Below are 24,620 nucleotides of genomic sequence, written 5' to 3' on the forward strand. Positions count from 1 at the left end.
CGAAAAGCATCTACTCCGATATCAGTTCATTATATTGAAGCGAGCAATAAAGCAAACCTTTTTCTTACACCGAGACCGGACCAAATAAGTTATTTTTCGGTACAATTTCACTTTTTTTTTTAATCTTAGTCCAATAATTAATCGGAATTCATCAATTGTACGTCATTTTAATTAATTAAGAGTCATTTAGCTGGCTTCTTTTTCCATAATATGCCAGAATTCGTTCCATAATGTGTGGTGCTTCATCAGCCAAAGATTTTACAGTAGCGGAGCTCCAACAACCGATCTGAGAAAAAAAGTTGTTTTAGTAATTCTGAATGAATGAATGGCTTAGTTGCCATCGTTCGTGGTCTTCCACATGGATTGTTAGACGATCTTCCATCAAATCATGAGATTCCTATGGTGAAGGAATTTCATTCATCATCTGGTTCAGAAGCAGTAGGCTGCCAATCTATTTCGGATCGCGGTCGGTAGAGTTTTCTGATGACGAAACGGAAAAATCGGAAGATTTTATACAAGCAGAATTTTTCGAAGGATACGATGAATGATGTTCCAGATCGGTATTTATTATCTTATTAATTCAAGGTAGACAAGACTGAGAACATCCTATCTTTTTTCAGGAGCCTTCGAGTTACGATCAATCGGCAAAATTTCATGACAACATTCGTGTCAAAGACATAATGTTTATGGCACTGAATTTTTACATAAGGCACAAGCTTACCCAAGGAGGTTTGGAAGACTTTATGAATATGTTGAATGTTTTCACCATAGGCAAAACTTTTCCTAATGGGATATAAGCCGTTTATGATTTAAACAGTCTTTTTTTTTTCAACAATCATTCGAAAATTTTATCATTTCTTACTATTTATGCACAGGATGCCTCTAATGATCGTCACTTAGAAACAGAAAATAGTAAATAAACTTATATTTTGGAATCATTAATCCATATTTTATGTATTGATAGTAATTAAAACTGACATTGTTATAATTCTGATATGATGAGAAACTTCGCACAAACCCCTTTTCACTAATATATCAAAATATAACACACGTTGATATAAATATCAACCATTGATATAATTGTGTTATGCCCTTCTGATCGGGAGGCCGACATCACATCCATTTCCCCAACATGGTTAATTTGAGAAAGCGTTGCTGCGCTGTAGTTGTCGAGAAGGCTAATAGCTCCTGCGTGAAATGCCATCTATCCGAGCTATCGTGAACTCCACGAAACGCCTGGCAGATTGAAGTTACCCAAAATGAATATCTCATCAACTGGAGTGGCACTTTCGATAACTGTGAAAACTGACCGATGAGTATCGATGAGTTCATTGTCCCGGACTCGATCAGGTGGAATGCGCAGGTGATGGTCACCCAGATTGATGGCTGTCCAAACCTGCTCCACATTGTTCCATAAGGCGTTCTTGATGGCCTTTGCCTCCCACCCGCCTCGGACTTCAGGTGAATCATCCTGTCGTAAAACGATCACTCCTCTATCAGATCCTTGGCTTTATTCGATTCTTAAGGAAGGGAAGATGCTGAATCTTACAGTGCAGGTACCTGTAGACATTCACCCTGATTTCGTTTTGAGGTCGTATCGACTAAAAGTTGTAAATTTTGCATTCCCGTTTTCAAACAAATCGTTCGGCAATGTACTTCGGTAGGCCCAGGCCTTCTAGATGATCAGTAGTTCAGTTGATAATTCTCTCACTAGATGGAGCTAGTGTGCATATGAACTTCCTGTATATGTCCTATCTAGAGTCTCTCCATATAGAATGTTACTGTCTTCAGCAAACTTGTTCTGGTGACCAAATCCATCCAGATGATGGTCAGATAAGTTTAGAATTATCTCACTACGCAGCGCTAGTGTGCATTAGACTGATGCAAAATTTGACTTTTTCGCTCCACAGTGCTTAAATGGTTTCAAATCGGGTCGTGATCAGCCTCCAAAAGTTACCACTCATTTGGTTAGAAACAGACTTCGCACAAACCATTTGAAGTTTACATGTAAATTACTATGGGAAATCTCAACTTTTTGTTAATTGCCTTCTAGTCTTTTTTTCCATATTGAGCTGCAAAACAGCTCGATAGCTATTCTTATAGAAAATTTTCTCAGCTACAACTTTGCTGAAGATCGTTTCTATGTCAAACGAGACAGGAAATAGTTATTAATTATTTAAGAGATTGGTAAACTTATGACATGATCAAGCAGCTGCTCTGTAAGCAACACTGTATTTTGCAGTGTGACATAGTAGCCATAATTTTTGTGTCCTATTGAACGCCTCAGAAACACCAATTTTGCCTGCTGAGCAGTTGATTGAGCATGATCATAAGACATCAGTGCATTGAACCATCAATAACTTTCGATCCTAGCATTTAATCAAAAAGTGGTCTTCAGCAAAGTTGTAGCTGGGAAAATTTCCTACAATTAAAGTTGAAAGCTTTTGAAGCAGACCGATATGGTGAATTATTAGATATACATGAACAAAAATCTTGGTTTTACCATAGTAATCCCATACAAACTTCAAATGGCTTGTGCCATCTCAGTTTCTCACCAAATGGGTTCAAATGTTGAGAGGTTAGTCAGGATCCGATTTGGAATCGTTTAAGTATTGTGAAGCGAAAATTTCAAATTTTGCATCACTCTAGTGTGCATGTTGACTTCCTGAATATACTCTCATCTCCTTTAACAAACTCCCCTGTTGGGGAGGGATGGTGAGGGGAGAGTACTGTTGGGTCGCTTTCGAGAAGCATTTTCAGTGGGTCGTCGTACGGCATTCTTACGACGTGCCCAGCCCAGCGTAGTCGCTCAATTTTTGTAGTGTAGACGATGGATGCTTCTTCCAGCAGCTGGTACAATTCATGGATCTGTGGCATCGCCCAGCAACACTGGTCAGCCTGGCTTCCATCGGGTCGTCGTCAAAGAAAAAGAACTCAAGCTGTCAATCTTTGCTACGCAGCTATCAACGCGCGAACGTGGTTGTTTTTCTATTGAAAGTAAAAATAAAGATTTTAAGTATTTCGTAACTAATCGTTCTTTATTCCGTGTCCGATTATTACATTGGTGACCCGCGACGTCGCGAATCTAAAAGTTTCGGTCCGATTTCACGGTTATTCGCCGATATTTGATCTCAAAGCCGAAACTAACCTCAAAATGCCGGACGATAACGGGAGCAACGCAGCAGCATCTGTCGCGGTAAAACTACCGGATTTTTGGAAAACTGATCCGGCTAAAGGCTGATACGGTCAAAATTTGGTCAAGGGAAAACGCGTGTAAATCGGTGAAATCGTTTATTTAAAAAATCAAATTAAATTTCTTTTTCAAGTTCAATTAGTATAAAATTCAGGAAAAATATTCAGTTAGGCTTCCGCTTTTCCAAATCTGAATTGCCGGGCCTTACGCTTGACCCCTGCCATCAGATTTTGTACAGCCACCTTGTCCACCTTCTTCGCCGCAGAAAGCCAGTTTGCCTTGAACTGCTGCTCGCCCTTAGCAGTTTTTTTGGTCTTCTTTAGGTTCCGCTTGACAATAGCCCAGTATTTCTCAATTGGGCGGAGCTCTGGCGTGTTGGGAGGGTTCTTGTCCTTGGGAACCACCTGCACGTTGTTGGCGGCGTACCACTCCATGGCCTTTTTACCGTAATGGCAAGATGCCAAATCCGGCCAAAACAGTACGGAACAACCGTGTTTCTTCAGGAATGGCAGCAGACGTTTATTCAAACACTCTTTCACGTAAATTTCTTGGTTGACAGTCCCGGAAGCTATGAAAATGCTGCTTTTCAAGCCACAGGTACAGATGGCTTGCCAAACCAGATATTTCTTTGCGAACTTTGACAGTTTCATGTGCTTGAAAATATCTGCTACCTTTCCCCTTCCTTTTGCCGTATAAAACTCCTGTCCCGGAAGCTGCTTGTAGTCGGCTTTGACGTAGGTTTCGTCGTCCATTACCACGCAGTCAAACTTCGTCAGCATCGTCGTGTACAGCCTCCGGGATCGCGCTTTGGCCGTCGTATTTTGTTTATCATCGCGATTTGGAGTCACTACCTTCTTGTAAGTCGATAGTCCGGCTCGTTTTTTGGCTCGATGCACGGTTGTAGACGATACACCCTGCTTATTTGCGGCATCTCGGAGAGAGAGGTTAGGGTTTCGCTTGAAACTACCGGCAACTCTCTTTGTCGTCTCAGCGGCTTCCGGTTTTCGATTTCCCCCCGATCCAGACTTCCTGGCTGTCGACAAACGTTCCCCAAACACTTTAATTACATTTGTAACGGTTGATTTGGCAACTTTTAGCGATTTTGCCAACTTTGCGTGCGAGTAGCTCGGATTTTCGCGATGCGCTAGCAAAATTTTGATACGCTGCTCTTCTTGCTTGGACGGCATTTTGACAACTGAAGAGTGAATTTCAAAATCAAAATAGGAGCAACATTCTACACACACACACACCTTCAAAATGAGGGGTGTTCAGGTTTTTTAAATGCAAAATTAAAAGAAATACGTCAAGTTGATATTGACCAAATTTTGACCGTATCACCCTTTATGTGGTTTGCGCAATCGGAAGCGCAATTCCACCTTGCGAAAATCGTCAATGTTGAAACCAAGTTTTACCACATCGTGGCCAAAGTGGATCAATCGGTTATATGTCACATAGCCGATTTGGTAGCTGCTCCTCCAGCGGAAAACAAAACAGTGAAAGATCGCCTAATTGCTCGCTTCGCCCTGTCTGCTGAATTGCCTCAGGCTAAAAATCTCTAAAATAAAGATTTAAAAAAAAAAAAACCTGTCTGCTGAAAGCCGCTTCGAACAGCTGCTGGGGGCCCACGATCTTGGCGATATGCGCCCAACGCATCTGTTAGCAAAGATGAGAGAGTTGTCGACGGGTTTGGGCGTGGATAACAATCTGCTCAAAATGATTTTCATTCAACGCCTCCCGGCAAACATTCGACCAATTCTCACATGCCACGATGGTACCATCGAGAAGTTGGCTGAAATGGCAGACAAGATCACCGACGCCTCCAACGGTCAGTCCTCCGCAGTTGCCATGGTGCACAACGAACCAACGTACAGCAACAGTGGTGAAAGGAAGCTAGCAGAGCAGATCGAACTTCTCACAGCGGAAATCCGACGCCTGAAGGCTCCCAACCCTGAGCGAGGCCGTTCGTTTTCGCGAAACCGAAGTGGTTCTCGTTCGTCATCACGATCCGGACTGTGCTGGTACCATAGGAAATATGGAAACGATGCTCAGCGGTGCCGAGAACCGTGTTCATGGAGCTCAAAAAACTAGCATCCTCCCCACCATCATCGGCGGTGGTGGCCGGAGTGTCGGAAAGTCGCCGAATGGTAATTTTTGACAGGACGAACAATACACGCTTTCTAATCGACACTGGATCGGACGTCACAATATTGCCTGCCTCCAGAAGAGATCGATTGAACGGTACCGTTATACAACAGCTCCACGCAGCCAACGGAAGTAGAATTCGGACATTTGGAACGAAATTTATTCCTGTTGACCTAGGATTGAGACGAAGATTCACCTGGAATTTCCTCGTTGCTGAAGTGACGATGCCAATAATCGGTGCTGATTTTTTGGCGCACTTCGGCATACTCGTCGATTTGAAAAACCAAAAACTGATAGATGGCCAGACAGGATTGAAGTCTTCTGGAGGTATGATGACTGCTGCTCTGCACAGTGTAACACTTGTTGGTGCCGATCATCCGTTCCACGATTTGTTAATGGAGTACCGGGAAATAACTCTGCCATCGACGCTTCGTTCTGTCACGCAGTGTGACGTAACCCATCACATAGTTACTCGTGGACCACCCGTGGCGTCTAAAGTTCGACGAATGCATCCGGACAAAGTTAAAGCTGCTAAGGAAGAGTTTCGCCTTATGTGTGACCTAGGAATATGCAGACCATCGAGTAGCAGTTGGGCAAGTCCTTTGCATTGTGTGCTGAAAAAGAACGGGAAATGGCGTTTCGTTGGTGAGTACCGTCGCTTAAATCATATCACTACACCTGACCGTTATCCGGTACCGCACATCCACGATTTGCTGCATTCGCTTCATGGTAAGTCCGTTTTCACAACTCTTGATCTGGAGCGAGCGTATCATCAGGTTGCGGTGGAGGAAGCAGACATTCCCAAAACGGCGGTCATCACATCGTTTGGCTTGTTTGAGTTCACCCGCATGCAATTTGGGTTATGTAACGCAAGTCAGACGTTCCAGCGCTACATGAACCGAATCTTTGGTGATCTTGATTTCGTTGTTGTCTTTATAGATGACATATGCATCGCTTCTGAATCCCTTGCTCAACACCAGCAGCATCTACGAATAGTGTTTGACCGCCTACGCCAGCACGGACTCGTTCTAAATTTGGGTAAGAGCGTGTTTGCCCAAAAGGAAGTGGAATTTTTAGGATACCTGATCAGCAGTGATGGAGTGCGGCCGCTCCCGTCACGCGTCCAAGCCATTATGGACTACGAGAAACCGACAACAGTCAAGGAACTCCGTCGCTTTCTGGCACTCGCCAACGGCTACAAACGCTTCGTTCGTCATGCATCCGACATCCAAGCTGAGTTGCAGAAGCTTATTCCCGGGAACAGGAAAAACGACATACGTAAACTACAGTGGACAGATGCAGCTTCATCAAGCTTCGAGCGTTGTAAAAATCATTAGCGGAGACAGCACTGCTTCACTATCCTGACTCGTCGAAACCATTAGCTCTGACGATCGATGCCTCAAATATTGCTGCGGGGGCTGTCTTGCAGCAGCTAAATGATCAGAATTGGGAACCACTCGGATTTTATTCCGAAAAATTTTCGATGTCCCAAACGAAATACTCTACTTTTGGCCGTGAACTGACTGCGATGAAAATGTCTGTGAAATATTTTCGGCACTTCCTTGAAGGACGCAACTTCACGATCTTCACTGACCATCGCCCACTAACATACGCGCTAACAACCGATTCCAGCTCTCGGCTACCGCATGAAGAACGATACCTACGTTTCATCTCGGAATTTACTACGGATATACAACATGTCAGTGGAAGTGAAAATTACGTCGCCGATGCATTGTCTCGTGTGGAGAGTATACTAGCGACTACTTCGGTGGACTATGAAGAAATCGGACGAAAGCAGAAAAACGTCGCGGAGCTTCAGCAGTTGATGCAATCCAAATCTACTTCGCTGAAATTTGAAGCAAAACGGATGAGTGGTTGTTCTCAACCGATCTACTGTGACGTCTCGACCGGAAAACCACGACCTTTCGTTCCAAGTACTCAACGGAGAACCATCATGGAATGCCTACATGGAATTTGTCACCCAGGAGCACGAGGCAGCAGGAAGTTAATCTCCGAGCGATTCGTTTGGCCAGCTATGAACCGTGAAATAAATGAATTTGTCAAACACTGCGTCGACTGCCAACGGTCGAAGGTGCATCGACATACCGTCTCTCCGTTGGGAAAATTTGACCTACCGAAGGCTCGTTTCCAACACCTTCATATTGATCTGGTTGGTCCTTTGCCGCCGTCACAAGGATACCGCTACCTACTGACCATGATTGACCGTTTTACCAGATGGCCCGAAGCGGTTCCACTTGTCGATATGACTGCAGCATCTGTGGCTCAAGCACTGTACTCAACATGGATAGCAAGATTTGGAGTCCCAGAAAACCTGACAACCGACCAGGGACGGCAATTTGAGTCCGATCTCTTTCGGGAGTTAACGCGAATGTTAGGTGTTCACCATATTCGTACGAATGCCTATCACCCACAAGCGAACGGCATCGTAGAACGTTTTCACCGAACATTGAAAGCATCGATAATGTGTGTAAACTCTAAGAATTGGTACGACGAACTTCCAATGATTCTTCTGGGACTAAGGGTGGCATTTAGGGACGACCTGCAGTGCTCGGTTGCGGATATGGTTTACGGTCAGGCTTTACGGATTCCTGGTGAATTCTTTCAGTCTGCACCTGGAGATATCGACCGATCGGAGTTTGCCCAAATGCTTCACCGTACGTTCGACAATATAAAACCGCACGATACTAAACGTCATGGAGAACGACAAGTTTTTGTCAACGCCAATTTGAAAACATGTACACATGTATTTGTACGAGTGGATTCTGTGAAGCGACCGTTGCAGCATCCTTATGAAGGTCCATTCAAGGTAATAAGACGAGATGATAAGTTCTTCGACGTACTTATTTCTGGAAAACAGCAGCGCATTTCAGTCGACCGAATAAAAGCGGCTTTCACTTGTAATCCGGATTTGCAGAAATATCCTCAAGATGATCATCGTACGAAAGTTACACAATCTGGACATCGTAAGATTTTTGGTGTAACTGGAGGGGCCCTGTGGCATCGCCCGGCAACACTGGTCAGCCTGGCTTCCATCGGGTCGTCGTCGAAGAAAAAGAACTCAAGCTGTCAATCTTTGCTACGCAGCTATCAACGCGCGAACGTGGTTGTTTTTCTATTGAAAGTAAAAATAAAGATTTATTATTATTATTATTATTTAGCTTTATTTAGGAGGCTTTCAGCCTTAGGCTGGTTCGCCTCCAATAAAAATAAAGATTTTAAGTATTTCGTAACTAATCGTTCTTTATTCCGTGTCCGATCATTACAGATCATTCACCTCCTACACGTTTTTTCATCTATCTGCACTCCACCGTAGATGGTACGCAACACCTTCTGTTCGAAAACGCGGCGACGGAAGTCCAAAGTAGGCATGATTCCCTGCCATGCGTTTTTGAATTTCTCCGCTGGAATCATATTCGGCGGTCACCAGTGAGTCCAAACACACGAACTCGTGGACCACCTCGATGTCGTTACCGTCAATCTGAACTCGGGCTGGAAAGGCTAACATTGTCTTCCCTAGAACCTCTTCCTCTCCTGTATTTCGTCTGCGATGCGTTGATGGCAAGTCCAATTCGCCGAGCTTCAGTCTTCAATGTGATGTACGTTTCCGCCATCGTTTCAAAATTCCGTGACACGATGTCGATGTCATCGGCGAAGTTAAGGAGCTGAATGAACTTCCTGAAGATCGTGCCACTCGTATCTATCCCAGCTCTTTTTATCATACCTTCTAACGCGATGTTAAATAGCAGACACGAAAGTCCATTCACCTTACCTTGCCGTAACCCCCATCGAGGTTCAAAGGGACTCGAGAGTGTCCACGATACTCGAACAACGCACATCACTCGATCCATCGTCGCCTTGACGAATCCGTACTCATGCATAATCTGCCACAGCAGATCTCGATCGATTGTGTCGTATGCGGATTTTAAATCGAAGAACAAATGATGTGTGGGCATGTTGTATTCGCGGCATTTCTGCAAAACCTGGCGAATCCTGAATCCTGTATTCCTGAAAACTAAGTTTATAAATAAATATGAAAGTTCCTTGAGAATTTTTTAGGTATAAAATTCATTTAGATTACATGATTTCCAGAAAGTAGACTGAAGCTCGATATCTTTTTTGCCCAACAGAAACGGACGTCGTACCCGTCAAGGGCCGACAGGGAAAGCGACATATTACCCAAGCGCGGATTGAGCTATTTTTAATAGCATCATTTGGTGGAAACTACTAGCCACTGCAAACTTCATATATTCTTCGAATGACACGAAAAGCATTTGTCCTGATGGCCATCATAACAAAAAAAAGTCTTCAACCTCCACGACGACGATTTCCCTATGAAAATCAGCAGTACTTTCAACCCCTGTCTGGACTTTCACAATATTACCTTCTGCAAGAAAACAACAACCATCTTCAATACAATTTAAAACATACTTATTCTTACTATTATTATATTATAGACCATTGACACGGCAAAACTGCTTTCTTTCTTCTCCTCCTCCTCCTCCTTCTCTTGAATTCCCCCCTTGTTTTCAACCCCGATTATTGTGTTGAAGTAGCAATTTTTAATCCGTTGAAAGTAGGCATTGTGCCCTTAACTTAGATCGATAGAAAAGAGTGCAATAATTGCTTAGTTACCTATTATGCATCTGTCATTGTTTAGTGAAAGCTATTCCGATCTGCATCCCCTTTCCCCTCCACACAGCAGAGGACAAGACCGGCAGAAAAATACGATTAAAAGATTGAACAAATTAGAGAAAAAAAAAGCGATTCAGACCGTAGTAGGTAAATGAGATCCATTTGCAGCGCGCTACTTACTCACAGCCGGGTGGGAGGACTCAGGATTCAGTTGGCACGTCGCTTGATCGAAACCTTGCCGCGGCTGAGCTGGTTGGTGAAAATGCGCACCTTCTGACCGTCGGAGGTTTTTTTGACCCAGATCGCTTCGCTACCGATGGCGGAAATGTTGGCCGAGAAGCGCGGAATATCCTTCCCCTCGACGTAGACCGGTTGGCCCCGATGGAACCAACGGCGCTCGTACAGGAGCTTTCCGTCTTCGATCTTAGTCTCGACCAGCGGTGTCGGCGGTGGTGGCGGAGGCGGCGGTGGCTGCTGTTGCGGCTGGGGCTGTTGCTGGACTGGTTGCGGTGGCTGCACCGGCGGTTGGGGCGGTGGATTGTTTGGCGGTTGTTGACTACCGGATGGCGGAGGAGCTTGCTGCTGCGGTTGGGGTTGATGATTGTTTTGGTTGAGGTTCTGACTGTGAGTTGGAGTTGGAGAAGGAGCGATCGTTGCCAGCTGAGAAGGAATCGGATGCAGGGAATTCAATGTCGATGAGGGAAGGGTGGAAATACTGATCTCGTTCGTGGTGCTGGAAGATGCTGCTCCGGTTGTGGTGGCCGTGCTACTGTTGTTTATTTGGTAGCTGTTGGCTACTGGGCTGACCATGCCAGTGGCCAGTGATGTGCTGTTGGCATTCTGACTGGAACTACCGTTGCCAGCATTGGAGGTGCTGTTTGTGTGTGTTCGTATGGCGTGAACCGGTTTCCCACGGCTGATCAGTTTGAGATCGTTCTCGACCTCTTTCTCGTCCAGCAGAAGGATCAACTGTCCGGTCGTCGGCTTGCGACGTTTTTCCGGAACCGGAAGTGGTTCGTTCGGTCGTCGTCTCAGCTTTCTAGTCACAGTCGGTTTCACATCAATCGAATCCCCAGTCAGTTCCATCGTAGCCCGTTCGCTTTCGATCATCTTGCGACGGTCCTCAAAGTCCGTCACCAGATTCTCCTGCAAATCGTTCTTCTTCTCCTCGTACTCCTTGACGGCGGCATTCTTCTCCAGGATGTAGTCACGCTCAACGCAACTGATCAGGTACTCCCGGTAGATTTCGTTCAAGCGGATCCGCTCGTTGTACTGATGCTCCAGTTTCTTCACCCGCCGGACATACTCCGGATGCGTTCCGGCACGCAGCTCCTCCAGCTGCTTCTTCAGCGACGCCAACTTGTCCTGGTACATTCTGTGGAACGGCCGAAATAATAACAACGGAAATTTTCCAATTAAAAATCCACAAAATACTCACTGCTCTTTGATCTCGATGGGTTCGTCAATGTTCCGATGGTTGCTGCTGGAGCCCAACTCTGTCTCGCTTGCCTCCTCCGTATCTACCAAACAAAAACAAACCATTTTCCCTTTGTTATTGCATCATAAAATCCACTTAAAACTCAAAACAAAAAAGCCCAACGGCACAAACCTTCCCCACTGTCGTCCATGTTCTCATCCTCGGCAACCGGTCCGTCGTCGAACAGCAGTTCCTGCTGCTGCTGGGTCTGTTCGTTGTCCACATCCTCGAACTCGTCGTAATCCGGATGGTGCTGCTGCAGATTGTTGTGATGCGCCGGAGCGATACTGTTCTGCGTGGATCCGCTGCCGCCGATGTTGTTGTTGTTCAGATGGCTGAACGGCGATGGATGATGGGACGAAGAAGACATTTTCACTTTGGAGGACAAACACTCAACTTTTAATTTCACCACCAACGACCGACACTGACGGTTGTTGCTTGATTTCCACGCAAATCGGGAAAAGGAATTACTGAAGCGAAAATGTCGACCTCGGCCAGAATCCGGGAACGGGAACGAACGGAACGAAACTCTTATTTTCTCGCGACCGATATACTACTCTTCTTCTGTGTGGTATGACGCGCGTCCAGAAAGCAGGCACCCTCTGTCCTTTTGTAAATCGGATGACTCTGGATGACAGCTTTTTGAAAGCCGCTGTCCGGGATGAATCCCTTCCAGTGCGGATGAATGACAGTGGGATGAATTTTCCCAAGGAACAGCTCTACGCGAACGCAAGGTTTGTGTCGAAGGAAACGCACAGTTTTGAACAGTGCTGCTAGCTTTCAGGTAGAACGAATGAATCAGAGGATTCGAAGAGTTTAAAATGACGTTTCCTGCACTCAGAAGCTAAGTGAAAGAGGAGACAATGAGGGGACTTCTATGAACCAATTTTCTGTCAAACGCGAACCAGCGCCTGATTGGTCGGGCGAATGTATAGAAACCCGAGAATTGACCACTTTGTCAAGCAGTTTTGGCGTGACTTTCTACCAGCGTTTTCACAAAACTGGACCAACTAATTTATATTTTTTTATGAAACGCACAAACGTTGGCTACTTTTCTCGTGATTCTTAAAGAAAAAATCTCAAAATAATGTTTTATTTCAAAGTTCGAGTGGTAGTAAATGATGATAACCCAAATAGTCGAACTTTTCCACAGATGTTTTGGATGGTAAGGCACTCTGCCACCTTGTGTATGTGCTTATTGTGTTTCATGTGTGTTTTTGGGTGTTGGAAGGTGTTTCTGGGTGTTTCATCATGTTAACCGAGCTGTCAAAACTTCAACCGAAAAAATATATTTACTGGCAATCATATCCTCAACCATAACAAAACGCTGATAATGGCAGGTTCTCCTGTGACTCCTTTGTTTTGTTGCAGATGTGCAGATTAGTAATTGAAACGGGAATCGGCCCTCTCACTGCAGGAGAAAGACGAAATGCGTGCCTAATATCAATATTATTGCGTCCAGGGAACGGTCGAACACAAGATTCTTCGTGAAGCGAAAAATGTGGAGTTCGAGAATCGGCAGGTCAAATACATGAGTTTCAGTGCTCATGCAGACGCGAAAAACATCATGCAGCTGACCCAGTAGTGTGAACCCCAGGGATGAAGCTAAAAAGAAAAGTGCCAAGCCACCAGATTCGAAGCGTAGACGCGTCACCCACGAGTTGTTGGTGAGGTAGTATAACAAAACCTCGCTGATAAGCGTCGATTCAATCTTCAACGAATGTGGAATCAACCGTCACGTAATAAGGTAAACTTTATGCCATTTTATCATGGTATTCAAGTGAAATGTAGTTTTAATGCTTGTTTCAGATTCATTGCGAAGGTGAAAATTGACGATCCGGGACCAACCCTGCGCACAGTTGAGAACAAGATTGAGAAGCTGTAGAATCTGCTAAACGAGCGCTTCGCGGGATGGACCGTATCGATGAATGAGAAGGGCTCAATCAATGTGGAATCGGTGAATATTAAGATCGAAGGCGACGTGCCGATAGCCGTACCACCGGAATCGGCTTCCGTTCCACCACCACCGCCAGGCATTTCAACGAAGCATAACATTTGTAGCGTTTTGTGGTTAACCAAGATGAAGATTTAAGAAACTACATCCTCGGCAAAGCCTAAACACAACAATTCGTACCTATCGGCAAGACGTTGTTGACTTTTCTAACAAATATAAAATTTATATGGAAGCCAAATAAAGCTGGGAGTAACTGGAAGAATATTTTTTTTTTATTAACTGTTCCAGGTGCTTGTAACACAATATTCAAACGCATGCATTGGTTGACATAGAAAAAGCCCTTCATTCGGAATTAAATTCGACGTCTTGTTCCTCGGCGGACCCAAGATGCATTAGCGCCCTGACTTGCGCTTTTTTACGTGCTTTTAAGAACGGCTTAATGCCATTTGTTCACACAATATCCGCAAGATCCAGAATGCACAGGATCTTCGCCTGCATGAAACTAAACTCATGTGGTCGATTCGGCAAGCTTTCGATAGATGGTCCACCAATGGCTGACTTCTCTGCCACGTCCTGTGCCATCTCTCGCATATCTCTCTGAATAAGTTCGTCGTAGATACAAAACTACTGTTAATAAACATAACAAACGAATGCTTGATCGAATGTAAACAGTCATGAAAGTGGTGCCAGAATTAATAGAAAATTCTGGTGGAATTGTGTTTGGATTGTGTCGAACTGTGTTTTTGGAGTGTTAAACACAAGGTGGCAGAGTGAGTTACCCCTTGATGGTACCATAGAGGTAACTCTAAGACCAGAAGGTCCCGAAAAAACATGTTCAACTTTTTGGCTCAGCTCTGGTACTCTCTTCGGTCCCAAGCTAATCGATTCACCCCTCGAAACATAGGAATATCCACTAACCCCTCATTTTATCTGTCAAACATTCATAGCTCATCAAAACAAACATTGTGTAGTAGTAGAATTTCGACTAGAATGGGGTACGTTAATCGTTTGCTTGGGACCAATAGGCTGGTCAAGCAGTGAGCCAATTTAAAATCGTTAGTTTCGTATTGATTGTTGCTTTCATGGCCGCGGATAGCTTCCACGCCTCCGTCGAAAATGCAATGCGACGAGATTCACCAATTACGTACCCGGATTTCAAAACCGCTGTTGGAAACGCTAAAGGAAACGTTGAGGTATTCGACATGCTGCCGGAACATTTTTTCCCCAGTGTTTTCAACATTTCACAATACATTCTCGCCCGTAATACATGCTTTCACAATACAGGTCAAACCTCGCCCGTATATCGACAATATTAGGCATGTTGTCGTAAAAAAAGGTTTATGGAATTTGCACTACAGTTGCTCAGTAGATGGCAGTGACCTGAATAGCTGCAAGATATTTACAAACAAGCAGGAAAAGCTTATTTCGGCTGATGGCTTCAATTTGGAAGACCACTTGAAAAGGAAGAGTCAACCTCGAGGAATCGACTCTGAAAGGAAAAGCGAACTACTGAAAACTATTTTACCATTGTTGGAGGAAGAAAAGAAGGCATTCTGGATGGAACTACCCCAAACCGAAAGAGAAAAATGATTGGCAAATTTTGAACTTTTTTTTTGTTACGTATAATTTTGTTTTGACATTATTGTTCTTGTTATTTAATCTATTAATTTATAATATCACTAAGAATGACACTGAAATACAAAAAATAAAATAAAATAATCATTATAGACTTTTTTTTAATTCTTTATTAAATAGATTTTTAGCCTTAGGCTAGTTCATCTCTAATCATTATAGACAACCCAACTAACAATTTTAGCTGCAGATAAGCTTATACAGCCAAAATTTGCCTTATGCAGCTAATTTTTGCTTGTACAAGCTGGTCGGCAGCTAAAATTGTTTGTTGGGAATTGACATTATTATTCAACTAGTATTGCAATAATGGGACTCATATGCGGTTACTTTTAAGATAGGACAAATCGACTTGATATTTTTTTTGACTTTTTCTAGAACAAAATACTAAATTTTATAATTACATTTTAAAATACGATAAAAAATAAGGCCAATGCTACATCTAACTCAAAAACGACGAAAAGTCATTTGGGACTGATATGCGGTTACAGGCAGAATAGGCTAGTCAAGTAGTAAGCTAATTTAAAAATCGTTTGTTTCCACCGGTTGCTTGTAGCGTGCATCATCTTTTTGCAGGAAATCTTTATCGTTATCAATCTTCTTTCTATCTACTCAGCGTGCTTGCAGCTAACTACAGCAAAACAAAATCTTTCCAGCATTTAAGATAGAGTCATCTCCTACTGTGTTACCTGACTTATAACGATGACGTTTGACTCGTCTAATTTTGTCTTGAATTTTGTATAGCATTTGCAATGTAAAATTAGACGAACTATACGTTGTATTCGGGGTACTCGTCGAGGGGGGCGACACATCTAAATCTCGATTCTAGATGCTCAAAAAATCTCACACAAGCGAATAAATCTTCGAAAAATCTTCTTTCATTTCTCGCATCTACTTGCATCGCGCATCATTTTTTTGCAGGAAATCTTCAAATCGTGATAAATCTTCTTGCTATCTACTCAGCGTACGCGCAGCTAGCCACAGCAAAACACAATATTTTCTGCATCGTAGATAGAGTCGTCCCCCTCGGTACTCGTATACAACGTATATTCGTTATAGGTCAGGTAACACAGTAGGTCACCTCACTCGGAATTTTCCGTAAAATTAGAGATTAACGGTTCCAAGATCAAAATTCCGCATAGAAATGTGCCGAATCTTCAGAATTAATTTTTTTATTCAGCTGTCAGTAAACGAAATTGCAAAACTCACACCAGTAAATCAAATTGATTGCGTTATTTCCATGCGTATACCAAGCTCGCGTATTTGTTTTCGAAAATGTGAAGTGAAAAATGTACGATAATATTGCTGATTGCATCTGAAACTGGACTGTCCCAAAAATGCAAAAAGTGTGATAAAAGTGCACGTTTCCGTCAAATCGTTTTGATGTCTTGGGAGCACTTATTGCTTGCATCATAAGGAATAAGTGCACCCAAGACACCAAGACGATTAGACGTAAACTTGCAGTTTTATCTCACTTTTTAATAAGTGAAAACGCGCTTATTAGTCCAATTTGGAATGAAACACGCAATATAAAGAGCTTTTAAGAAGATTCACGAATGGTTGGCCGGGCGGTGATTATATTGCACATTTTTTTGCACTCCTCTGCAAAAAATAATTTAATATTAAATTTTGTGTACAGGTTTGAAAATTGAAAAACCAACTTATTTCAAAGCAATATTTTTGGTTGATAAAAAAAACTGTCATTCCACATCGAACGCTCGACTGTTTCGGTCAAGTATTGCTTGCACTCCGTAATCGGTACTAGTTTTTTTCCCCTATTGAGGTTTTTTTTTTCAATCCGCTTTCATACTGAGTGGTGTTGTAGTATACAACAGTGCAGTGAGCATCGCGGAATTGTAATTGCCGCTCAATCGTTCGAGAAAGGAAGCAGTCATTTCCGGCCGAGTCCGGCAGATGAGCTGTACATCTCTAACCAACAAGTTTCATCGCATCACGAAACGGCAAACTCAAGGTCATCGAGTTCACCAGCCGGCGAGCCAGCCGGTGCTTTGTTGCAAACACTCGAGGGCAACAATAGAACGATCATCACCATCATTCTCACATCAGGATAGATCATCGTCATCAGCCACACTCCGTGCGCTTGTGTGGAGAGTTAAGTAACAAACGGTTATCTTCCGTTCTCCGCAACCTGATTAATCTCCATACAGTGTTGATTAACTTTTCTGACACCTTTTTGTTTTTTCCTGAAAAAATTTTCATTTTTTTTTTCTCTTTTTTTTTCATTTACTGTTTTTTTTTTCAAGTTGATTAATCTCCCTATAGTGTTGATTAACTTTCCTGGCATTATTTTTTTCCATTTTAAAGTTTTTTTTTTTTTTTGCTTTGTTGGATTAAGTATTATTTTTACCGTTATATTTTTTGGATAAGTTTATTTTTTTTCTTATTTTTTTTTTATTTATTATTTTTTTTTCTCAACGCATATATATATATATATAAATATATATATATATATATTTCCTTTTTTATGTCGAAATCTGTTGCGGAGGTACTTAAGACCCCGCAATGGATGAAACCAATGATGGCGGGGGTATTTCGCTAGCAGATATCTCCGATGATGAGTCTGTTAAATCTCCATCATTCGAAAATCTGCTTCTCACTGAAGAGGAAATGGATACCTCAGGGGATTCTACATCGGACCCCAAAACGAGCACTGGAGCTTACCCAAAGGTGATGTCTAAACAACAACCTCCTTCACCCCCTGTCCCCCCTTCTCCACCATCGCCCCCTCGTCCACCTGTTCCCCCTACTCCAACCGTTCCCTTAAAAATTTCTGCGACCCCCCGCCATAAAGCTTACCCAAGCGACTCAAAAGGTCCGTGGGTTGTTTTTTTCCGGCCCAAACAAAAACCTTTGAATATTTCTCGGATTTCGAAGGATCTGACAAAACATCTTTCGGCCGTAACCGATATCTTTAAGGTAACGTCAAACAAACTGCGCGTTACCGTTGATGACCTGAAACAGGCAAACCGGATTGTTGCCTGTGAGCTTTTTTCGATCGAATATCGAGTCTACGTCCCCAGTTGTGACGTAGAAATTGAAGGAGTGGTCACCGAATCGAGTCTGACTTGTGAGGATTTCCTGCAAGTCGAATCTTTCGGCATTTTCAAAAACCGTGCCCTCCCGAAAGTCAAGATACTGGACTGCATTCAACTGCAGTCAGTGTCGCACATAGGCACAAAAAAAAAGTATACCCTCTCAGATTCGTTTCGTGTGACCTTTTCAGGATCGGCATTACCTGACTACGTCACAATTGGGAAGGTTCGACTACCTGTACGCTTGTTTGTACCGAGGGTAATGAATTGCTTGAAATGCAAACAACTAGGTCACACCGCGGACTTTTGTTCCAACAAACCGCGGTGCGATCAATGTGGGGAGGAGCATACGGAGGGTCCTTGTCATGCTACCCCAAAATGCGTTTACTGTAAGGATGCTCCGCATGCTCTGAGTGATTGCCCGAAGTACAAACAGCAGGGAGAAAAACTAAAGCGGTCTTTGCAAGCTCGCTCTAAGCGCTCGTTAGCAGAAATTTTAAAAACGACCGCTTCATCTTCCCAAACCACCCCAAAAAGCAACAACACATTCCACCTCCTGCCAGATGATGATCAGGGCTCTGACTCAGAGGTGGGTGAGAGTAGTCCTTTTGTCTTTAATGGCAACACGAGGAAGCGGTCCAAAATAAACGTCACCCAAAAACCTCGTAAGGCCTCTCGTATGGACTACCAACCTACCTTGACAAATTTAAGAGGTAGCGGAAATGTACCGAAACCCCCACCACCGGGATTTAAATCTTGTAATTTTAACAAGGACTTTCCGCCACTTCCGGGATCATCTAAAACCCCAGATATCCCAGTTTTTCAGCCAGAAAAACAGCTGAATAATCAGCAAGAACATGATGCCATGTTCACGTTTTCTGAAATTGTGGAGAGCATCTTCAATATATTCAACGTCTCTGACTCAACTCGGAACATTATTAATTTAGTGCTTCCATTCGTGAAAACTCTTTTGAAGCAACTAGCTTCTAGGTGGTCCTTCCTTGCATCGATCATATCCTTTGATGGATAATTTTCCGAATGAGGTCGGGGATATGATCTCTGTTCTTCAGTGGAACTGTAGAAGTCTTATACCGAAACTTGACACATTCAAATTTTTAGTTCACAACTCACTTTGTGATGCATTTGCTCTTTGTGAAACATGGCTTTCTTCAGACACCGATCTCCCTTTCCACGATTTTAACATTATTCGCCTTGATCGAGCAGATTCGTATGGAGGGGTGCTTCTCGGGATTCATAAGCTCCATTCCTTTCATAGAATCGATCTGCCTTCCGTGACAGGCATTGAAGTTGTCGCATGTCAGGTAAATATTCGAGGTAAAAGCCTCAGTATTGCCTCAGTATATCTTCCTCCAAGAACTGCGATTTCTCGCCAAGGTCTCTCAGATATCTGCTCAGCTTTATCTGAGCCTCGGTTGATATTAGGAGATTTTAACTCCCACGGTACAGGCTGGGGGGAACTGTACGATGACAACCGCTCAACCCTGGTATACGACCTTTGCGATAACTTCAATATGACATTATGACAATTCTAAACACTGGGGAAGTAACACGAGTGGCCAAACCTCCAGCAAGAGAAAGTAGATTAGACCTCTCCCTCAGTTCGAGTTCACTATCGTTGGATTGCTCGTGGAAAGTAATTCAAGATCCCTACGGTAGTGACCACTTGCCAATCAAAATTTCTATTACCAATGGTTCATCTTCCACTCGCTCGGTTGACATCGCGTACGACCTCACGAAAAACATCGACTGGCAAAAATTTGCGTCCGCGGTTCTCGGTGGTACTGATTCGGTTGACATACTCCCTCCACTGGATGAGTACTCCTTTTTATCGCGACTTATCGTTGACTGCGCTCTTCAAGCACAGACGAAACGCGTTCCGGGTGTTTTCGTTCGCAAACGACCTCTCACTCCGTGGTGGGATAAGGATTGCACCGACGCGAACAGCGAGAAGTCCGCCGCGTTTAAACGCTTCCGCAAACACGGTAAGGTCGAGGATTTCGAGCGGTACACCGACCTCGAGAAAACTTTTAAGAGCTTGATTAAAGCCAAAAAACGCGGTTACTGGCGTCGGTTCGTCGATGGTTTGTCGAGAGAGACTTCGATGAGAACACTCTGGAATGTCGGCAGGAGAATGCGCAACGCGTCATCACCGGTCAACGAAGACAAGGAGTACTCAGACAGTTGGATATTCAGCTTCGCGCAGAAAGTTTGCCCGGATTCGGTGTCGGTTCAAACCAACGTTCGTGATAGTCCGTCGGGTAGTAACGAAATAGATTCTCCGTTTTCGATGGTGGAATTCTCACTTGCTCTCCTCTCATGTAACAACTCAGCTCCAGGAATGGATAGAATCAAGTTCAACTTGCTCAAAAATCTCCCAGATGTCGCGAAGAGACGCTTGTTGAACTTATTCAATCAATTTCTGGAGCACAACATTGTTCCGGATGATTGGAGGCAAGTAAGAGTTATCGCCATTCGAAAACCCGGTAAACCCGCGTCGGATTATAACTCGTACCGTCCCATCGCGATGCTGTCCTGTATACGGAAATTGTTGGAGAAAATGATTCTTTTTCGTCTAGACAAATGGGTCGAGTCGAATGGTTTACTTTCAGATACGCAATTTGGATTTCGGAGAGGCAAAGGAACGAGCGACTGTCTTGCGTTGCTTTCAACTGAAATTCAACTGGCCTATGCGCAAAAACAGCAAATGGGTTCAGTTTTCTTGGATATTAAGGGGGCTTTTGATTCTGTTTGTATCGATGTCCTTTCGGATAAACTCCACGATAGTGGGCTTTCACCAATTATGAACAACTATTTGAGCAACTTGTTGTCTGAGAAATATATGAGCTTTTCTCATGGAAACTCGACAACTTCACGAATTAGTTACATGGGTCTCCCCCAGGGCTCATGTTTAAGCCCCCTTCTTTATAATTTTTACGTTAAAGACATTGATGGTTGTCTTGATGAAAATTGCTCGCTAAGGCAGCTTGCAGATGACGGCGTTGTGTCCGTTATAGGGCCAAGTGCACCGGACCTGCAAGGACCATTGCAAGATACCTTAGACAATTTGTCTACTTGGGCTATGAAGCTGGGTATCGAATTCTCTCCGGAGAAAACTGAGTTGGTTGTTTTTTCTAGGAAGCATCATCCTGCACAGTTACAGCTTCAACTAAAGGGTAGAACAATCACTCAAAGTATATCTTTCAAGTATTTAGGTGTCTGGTTCGATTCCAAATGCACATGGGGAAAACATATTGCGTATCTAAAACAAAAATGCCAGCAAAGAATCAATTTTCTTCGTACAATTACCGGAACTTGGTGGGGAGCACACCCGGAAGATCTTATCAGGTTGTATCGAACAACCATCTTGTCGGTTCTAGAGTACGGTAGCTTCTGCTTTCAATCCGCGGCGAAAACACATATCTTGAAGCTGCAACGAGTTCAATACCGTTGCCTCCGAATCGCGCTTGGCTGTATGCACTCGACGCATACGATGAGCCTCGAAGTACTCGCGGGTGTTCTCCCACTGACAGATCGTTTCGCTGAGCTGTCTTTCCGGTTCCTCATCCGTTGTGAAGTATTGAATCCTTTGGTAATAGAACACTTTGAGAAGCTGCTCGACCAAAATCCTCAAACAAGATTCATGAGTTTGTACTATGAGTACATGACGCTGGAGGTTGGTCCTTCTTCATTAATCTCCAATCGTGATTGCTTCCAAGCCTTCTATAGTTCCTCTGTAAATTTTGATCTGACCATGATGCAAGAAATCCATGGAATACCAGATCACCATCGGTCGATGGTTGTTCCCTCAATTTTTGCAATCAAGTACCACCATGTAAGTAACGATAAAAGATTTTTCACAGATGGGTCAACCATAAATGCTTCCACTGGATTTGGTGTATTTAATCAATTTCATAGCGCCTCCTATAAACTGCAGAAACCATGCTCCGTATACGTTGCGGAACTCGCAGCTATATTTTACGCAGTAGAGCGAATTGCCTCACTACCTTCTGACCATTATTTCATTTTTACGGATAGTCTTAGCTCATTGGAGGCTATTCGTTCAATGAGGCCGATGAAGCACTCCTCGTATTTCCTGCCTGAAATACGATCTAAACTGAGTGCTTTATCTAACTGCTCCTATACTATCACCTTAGCTTGGGTCCCATCTCATTGCTCAATTCCGGGTAATGAGAAAGCGGACTCATTGGCTAAGGTGGGCGCTATGGAAGGCGATATTTTTGAGCGACAAATCGCCTTCAACGAATTTTTCTCCATTGCTCGCCAGCAAGTCCTCATCAGTTGGCAACAAAAATGGAATGATGGTGAATTGGGAAGATGGTTACATTCTATTCTCCCACAGGTGTCGAACAAACCATGGTTCAAAGGGTTGGACATGAGCCGCGACTTTATACGCGTTATTTCAAGGCTTATGTCCAATCACTGCTCGTTAGACTCGCACTTCTATCGAATTGGGCTCTCAGGCAGCAATTTATGTGCGTGTGGCAGTGGTTATCACGATATCGAGCATGTTGTTTGGTCGTGTACCTTACACCGTGTTGCCAGATCTGAGTTATCCACATCCCTCAGGGCCCGAGGAAAACAACCCGCGATACCCGTTAGAGATGTCTTGGCGAGCCGAGACCTTGACTATTTGAATTTAATTTATGTGTTTTTAAAACGGATAGATTTGAGGATTTAGAAGTTAGTGTCATCTTGTGTTCTCCCAAGTTGTTAGCTACCCATCGGTGTACCCCCATGTTTGTCTTTTTCATCAGAGTGTCGCCTAGTTCGAGATCAAGAGCACATTGCTCTCCAAACCTTGTGTTCACAATCCCTACCCTGCCATCCATTTGTTACAATTTGTTACCCCTAACCTCGAGATAGCCGCGAGTAATCGGCCCCCGCTTTACTAACGTTAGTTTTAAGTAATTTTGTTATCTAAACAATGAATATCGGCTCCGCAAAGCTACAGCAAATGAGCCTGGAAAAATAAACGAATTATTAAAAAAAAAAAAAAAAAAAAAAAACTGCTCGAAAATCATTATAACTTAACCACTTAAAATAACCACCAATCCCACTATCCACCAGCTCGCACCGGAAACGCACTTTGCGTTCTGTTGGTGCGTTCCATCTGTCAGTGTCTCTCGGGCGAGCGAAAAAGCTGTCACCATCTGTCAACCCTAGTGAGCCTTCGCTCTTTCTCTTTCCGGCAATTGTATGGAATTGTTGTAACACATTTCGTGCAAGGTGAATTTTTGTGATTTTTTCGTGAAAAATGGCTTCCAAATCGTCGGAGATTAGTGTAAAACAGTGTTCGGACGCACGGTTAATGAAAATCGGTGATTTTCAGTGTGATGTGTCGTGTTATTCCCGGTGAAAAGCGGGTTCCAAGTTGCAACCGACTGCCGTCCGATCGTCGCCCACAGAGCAGTGTCAATATAAGAGCTCAGCTCTTGTGGGGTTCATTGATTTACACTAACCTCTTATGTTTTTTCCGAACCGAACAACTGCAGAAGAAGTCGAAATGGTTCTAACGGTACTGTTCTTGTGTTCTCTCGATAGATGTTTATGCCCAAAGCCCATCGCGTCGCCATCTATGAGTACCTCTTCAAGGAGGGAGTCCTAGTGGCCCAGAAGGATTTCTATGCCCCGAAGCACCCGGAGCTGGAGAACATCCCCAACCTGCACGTCATCAAGACGATGCAGTCGCTGAAGTCGAAGAACTTCGTTAAGGAGCAGTTCGCTTGGCGCCATTACTACTGGTATCTGACCAACGAGGGCATCGAGTATCTGCGCTCGTACCTGCATCTGCCCCCAGAGATTGTGCCGTCGACTCTGAAGCGTGCTGCCCGTTCGGAACCACAACGCGCCCGTGCCGCCGCTGGACCACGCTCCGGCGATGGCCCCAAGGGAGGCGAGGACCGACAGGCCTATCGCCGTACCCAGCGCGAAGGTGGCCCAGACAAGAAGGGCGATGTCGGCGCCGGAGCCGGTGATGTGGAATTCGTAAGTTGCTTTTCATTGTTTACCATTTCTATGTGTGGTGGAAGGCCTAACCGATTGTTTTCCCTTTGCCTCTTTCCTAATTTTAGCGCGGAGGATTTGGCCGTGGAGCGAGACCGCAGTAAGGCACGGACAGTTTCCATCTGTGTATATTTAACAATAAAAAGTATGATCTAAGAAACACACATTCGCTACAAATGGAATTCAGTGTTGATGATTTTGGAAAGAAACATTTTGTGAAGGTTGTGAAAGCTCGTTGAGGCGGTAAGTATTGAACAATGGTTTCGTTTGGATCAGTTCGGATTTGTAGCTGCACAGGATATTGTTGTTTTCCTGTTCACATTGCTTTAATAGTTAAGGGCATGTTTGATCAGCTGAAAAATGCTCAGAATTAGCAGGAAACGGTCTGATTGTTTCCCTTTTTGCAAGTTATGTTTAAACGTATATAGACAACATCTTATCCAGCTTAGAGGTCTTTCGCAGGGTTGGTTACTT

The 24,620-nt window shown here is 43.8% G+C and overlaps 2 protein-coding genes across 2 annotated transcripts; one reads left to right on the plus strand and one right to left on the minus strand.

Annotated features, from left to right (window-relative positions):
• Window positions 1-9,875: 9,875 nt before the first annotated feature.
• Window positions 9,876-12,018, minus strand: LOC135704784 (sin3 histone deacetylase corepressor complex component SDS3-like). The gene is made up of 3 exons (XM_065226286.1): window positions 11,598-12,018; window positions 11,427-11,508; window positions 9,876-11,363 (listed from the first exon to the last, which is right to left on the minus strand). Exons 1-3 carry the CDS (start codon window positions 11,833-11,835, stop codon window positions 10,196-10,198), a joined length of 1,488 nt encoding a protein of 495 aa, XP_065082358.1. The 5' UTR covers window positions 11,836-12,018; the 3' UTR covers window positions 9,876-10,195.
• An 11,257-nt stretch (window positions 12,019-23,275) lies between these two features.
• LOC135704785 (small ribosomal subunit protein eS10B-like) lies at window positions 23,276-24,328 on the plus strand. Its single transcript, XM_065226287.1, has 3 exons — window positions 23,276-23,369; window positions 23,685-24,128; window positions 24,215-24,328. The coding sequence occupies exons 2-3, from the start codon at window positions 23,685-23,687 to the stop codon at window positions 24,248-24,250; spliced, it is 480 nt and encodes a 159-aa protein (XP_065082359.1). The 5' UTR covers window positions 23,276-23,369; the 3' UTR covers window positions 24,251-24,328.
• The last annotated feature ends 292 nt before the right edge of the window (window positions 24,329-24,620 follow it).

Source organism: Ochlerotatus camptorhynchus, unplaced genomic scaffold, assembly GCF_037179485.1.
Source record: "Ochlerotatus camptorhynchus isolate MF236.1 unplaced genomic scaffold, CSIRO-AGI_Acam_v1.1 ptg000248l, whole genome shotgun sequence".
NCBI lineage: Eukaryota > Metazoa > Arthropoda > Insecta > Diptera > Culicidae > Ochlerotatus > Ochlerotatus camptorhynchus.

Excerpts from the sequence above, each read along its gene's own strand:
- LOC135704784 (XM_065226286.1), bottom strand. The coding sequence starts at position 11,835 with ATGTCTTCTTCGTCCCATCATCCATCGCCGTTCAGCCATCTGAACAAC. Across the intron at positions 11,509-11,597 it reads CATGGACGACAGTGGGGAAG|ATACGGAGGAGGCAAGCGAG; the intron begins GTTTGTGCCGTT and ends TTTGTTTGGTAG. Across the intron at positions 11,364-11,426 it reads CCCATCGAGATCAAAGAGCA|AATGTACCAGGACAAGTTGG; the intron begins GTGAGTATTTTG and ends GCCGTTCCACAG.
- LOC135704785 (XM_065226287.1), top strand. The coding sequence starts at position 23,685 with ATGTTTATGCCCAAAGCCCATCGCGTCGCCATCTATGAGTACCTCTTC. Across the intron at positions 24,129-24,214 it reads GAGCCGGTGATGTGGAATTC|CGCGGAGGATTTGGCCGTGG; the intron begins GTAAGTTGCTTT and ends TCCTAATTTTAG.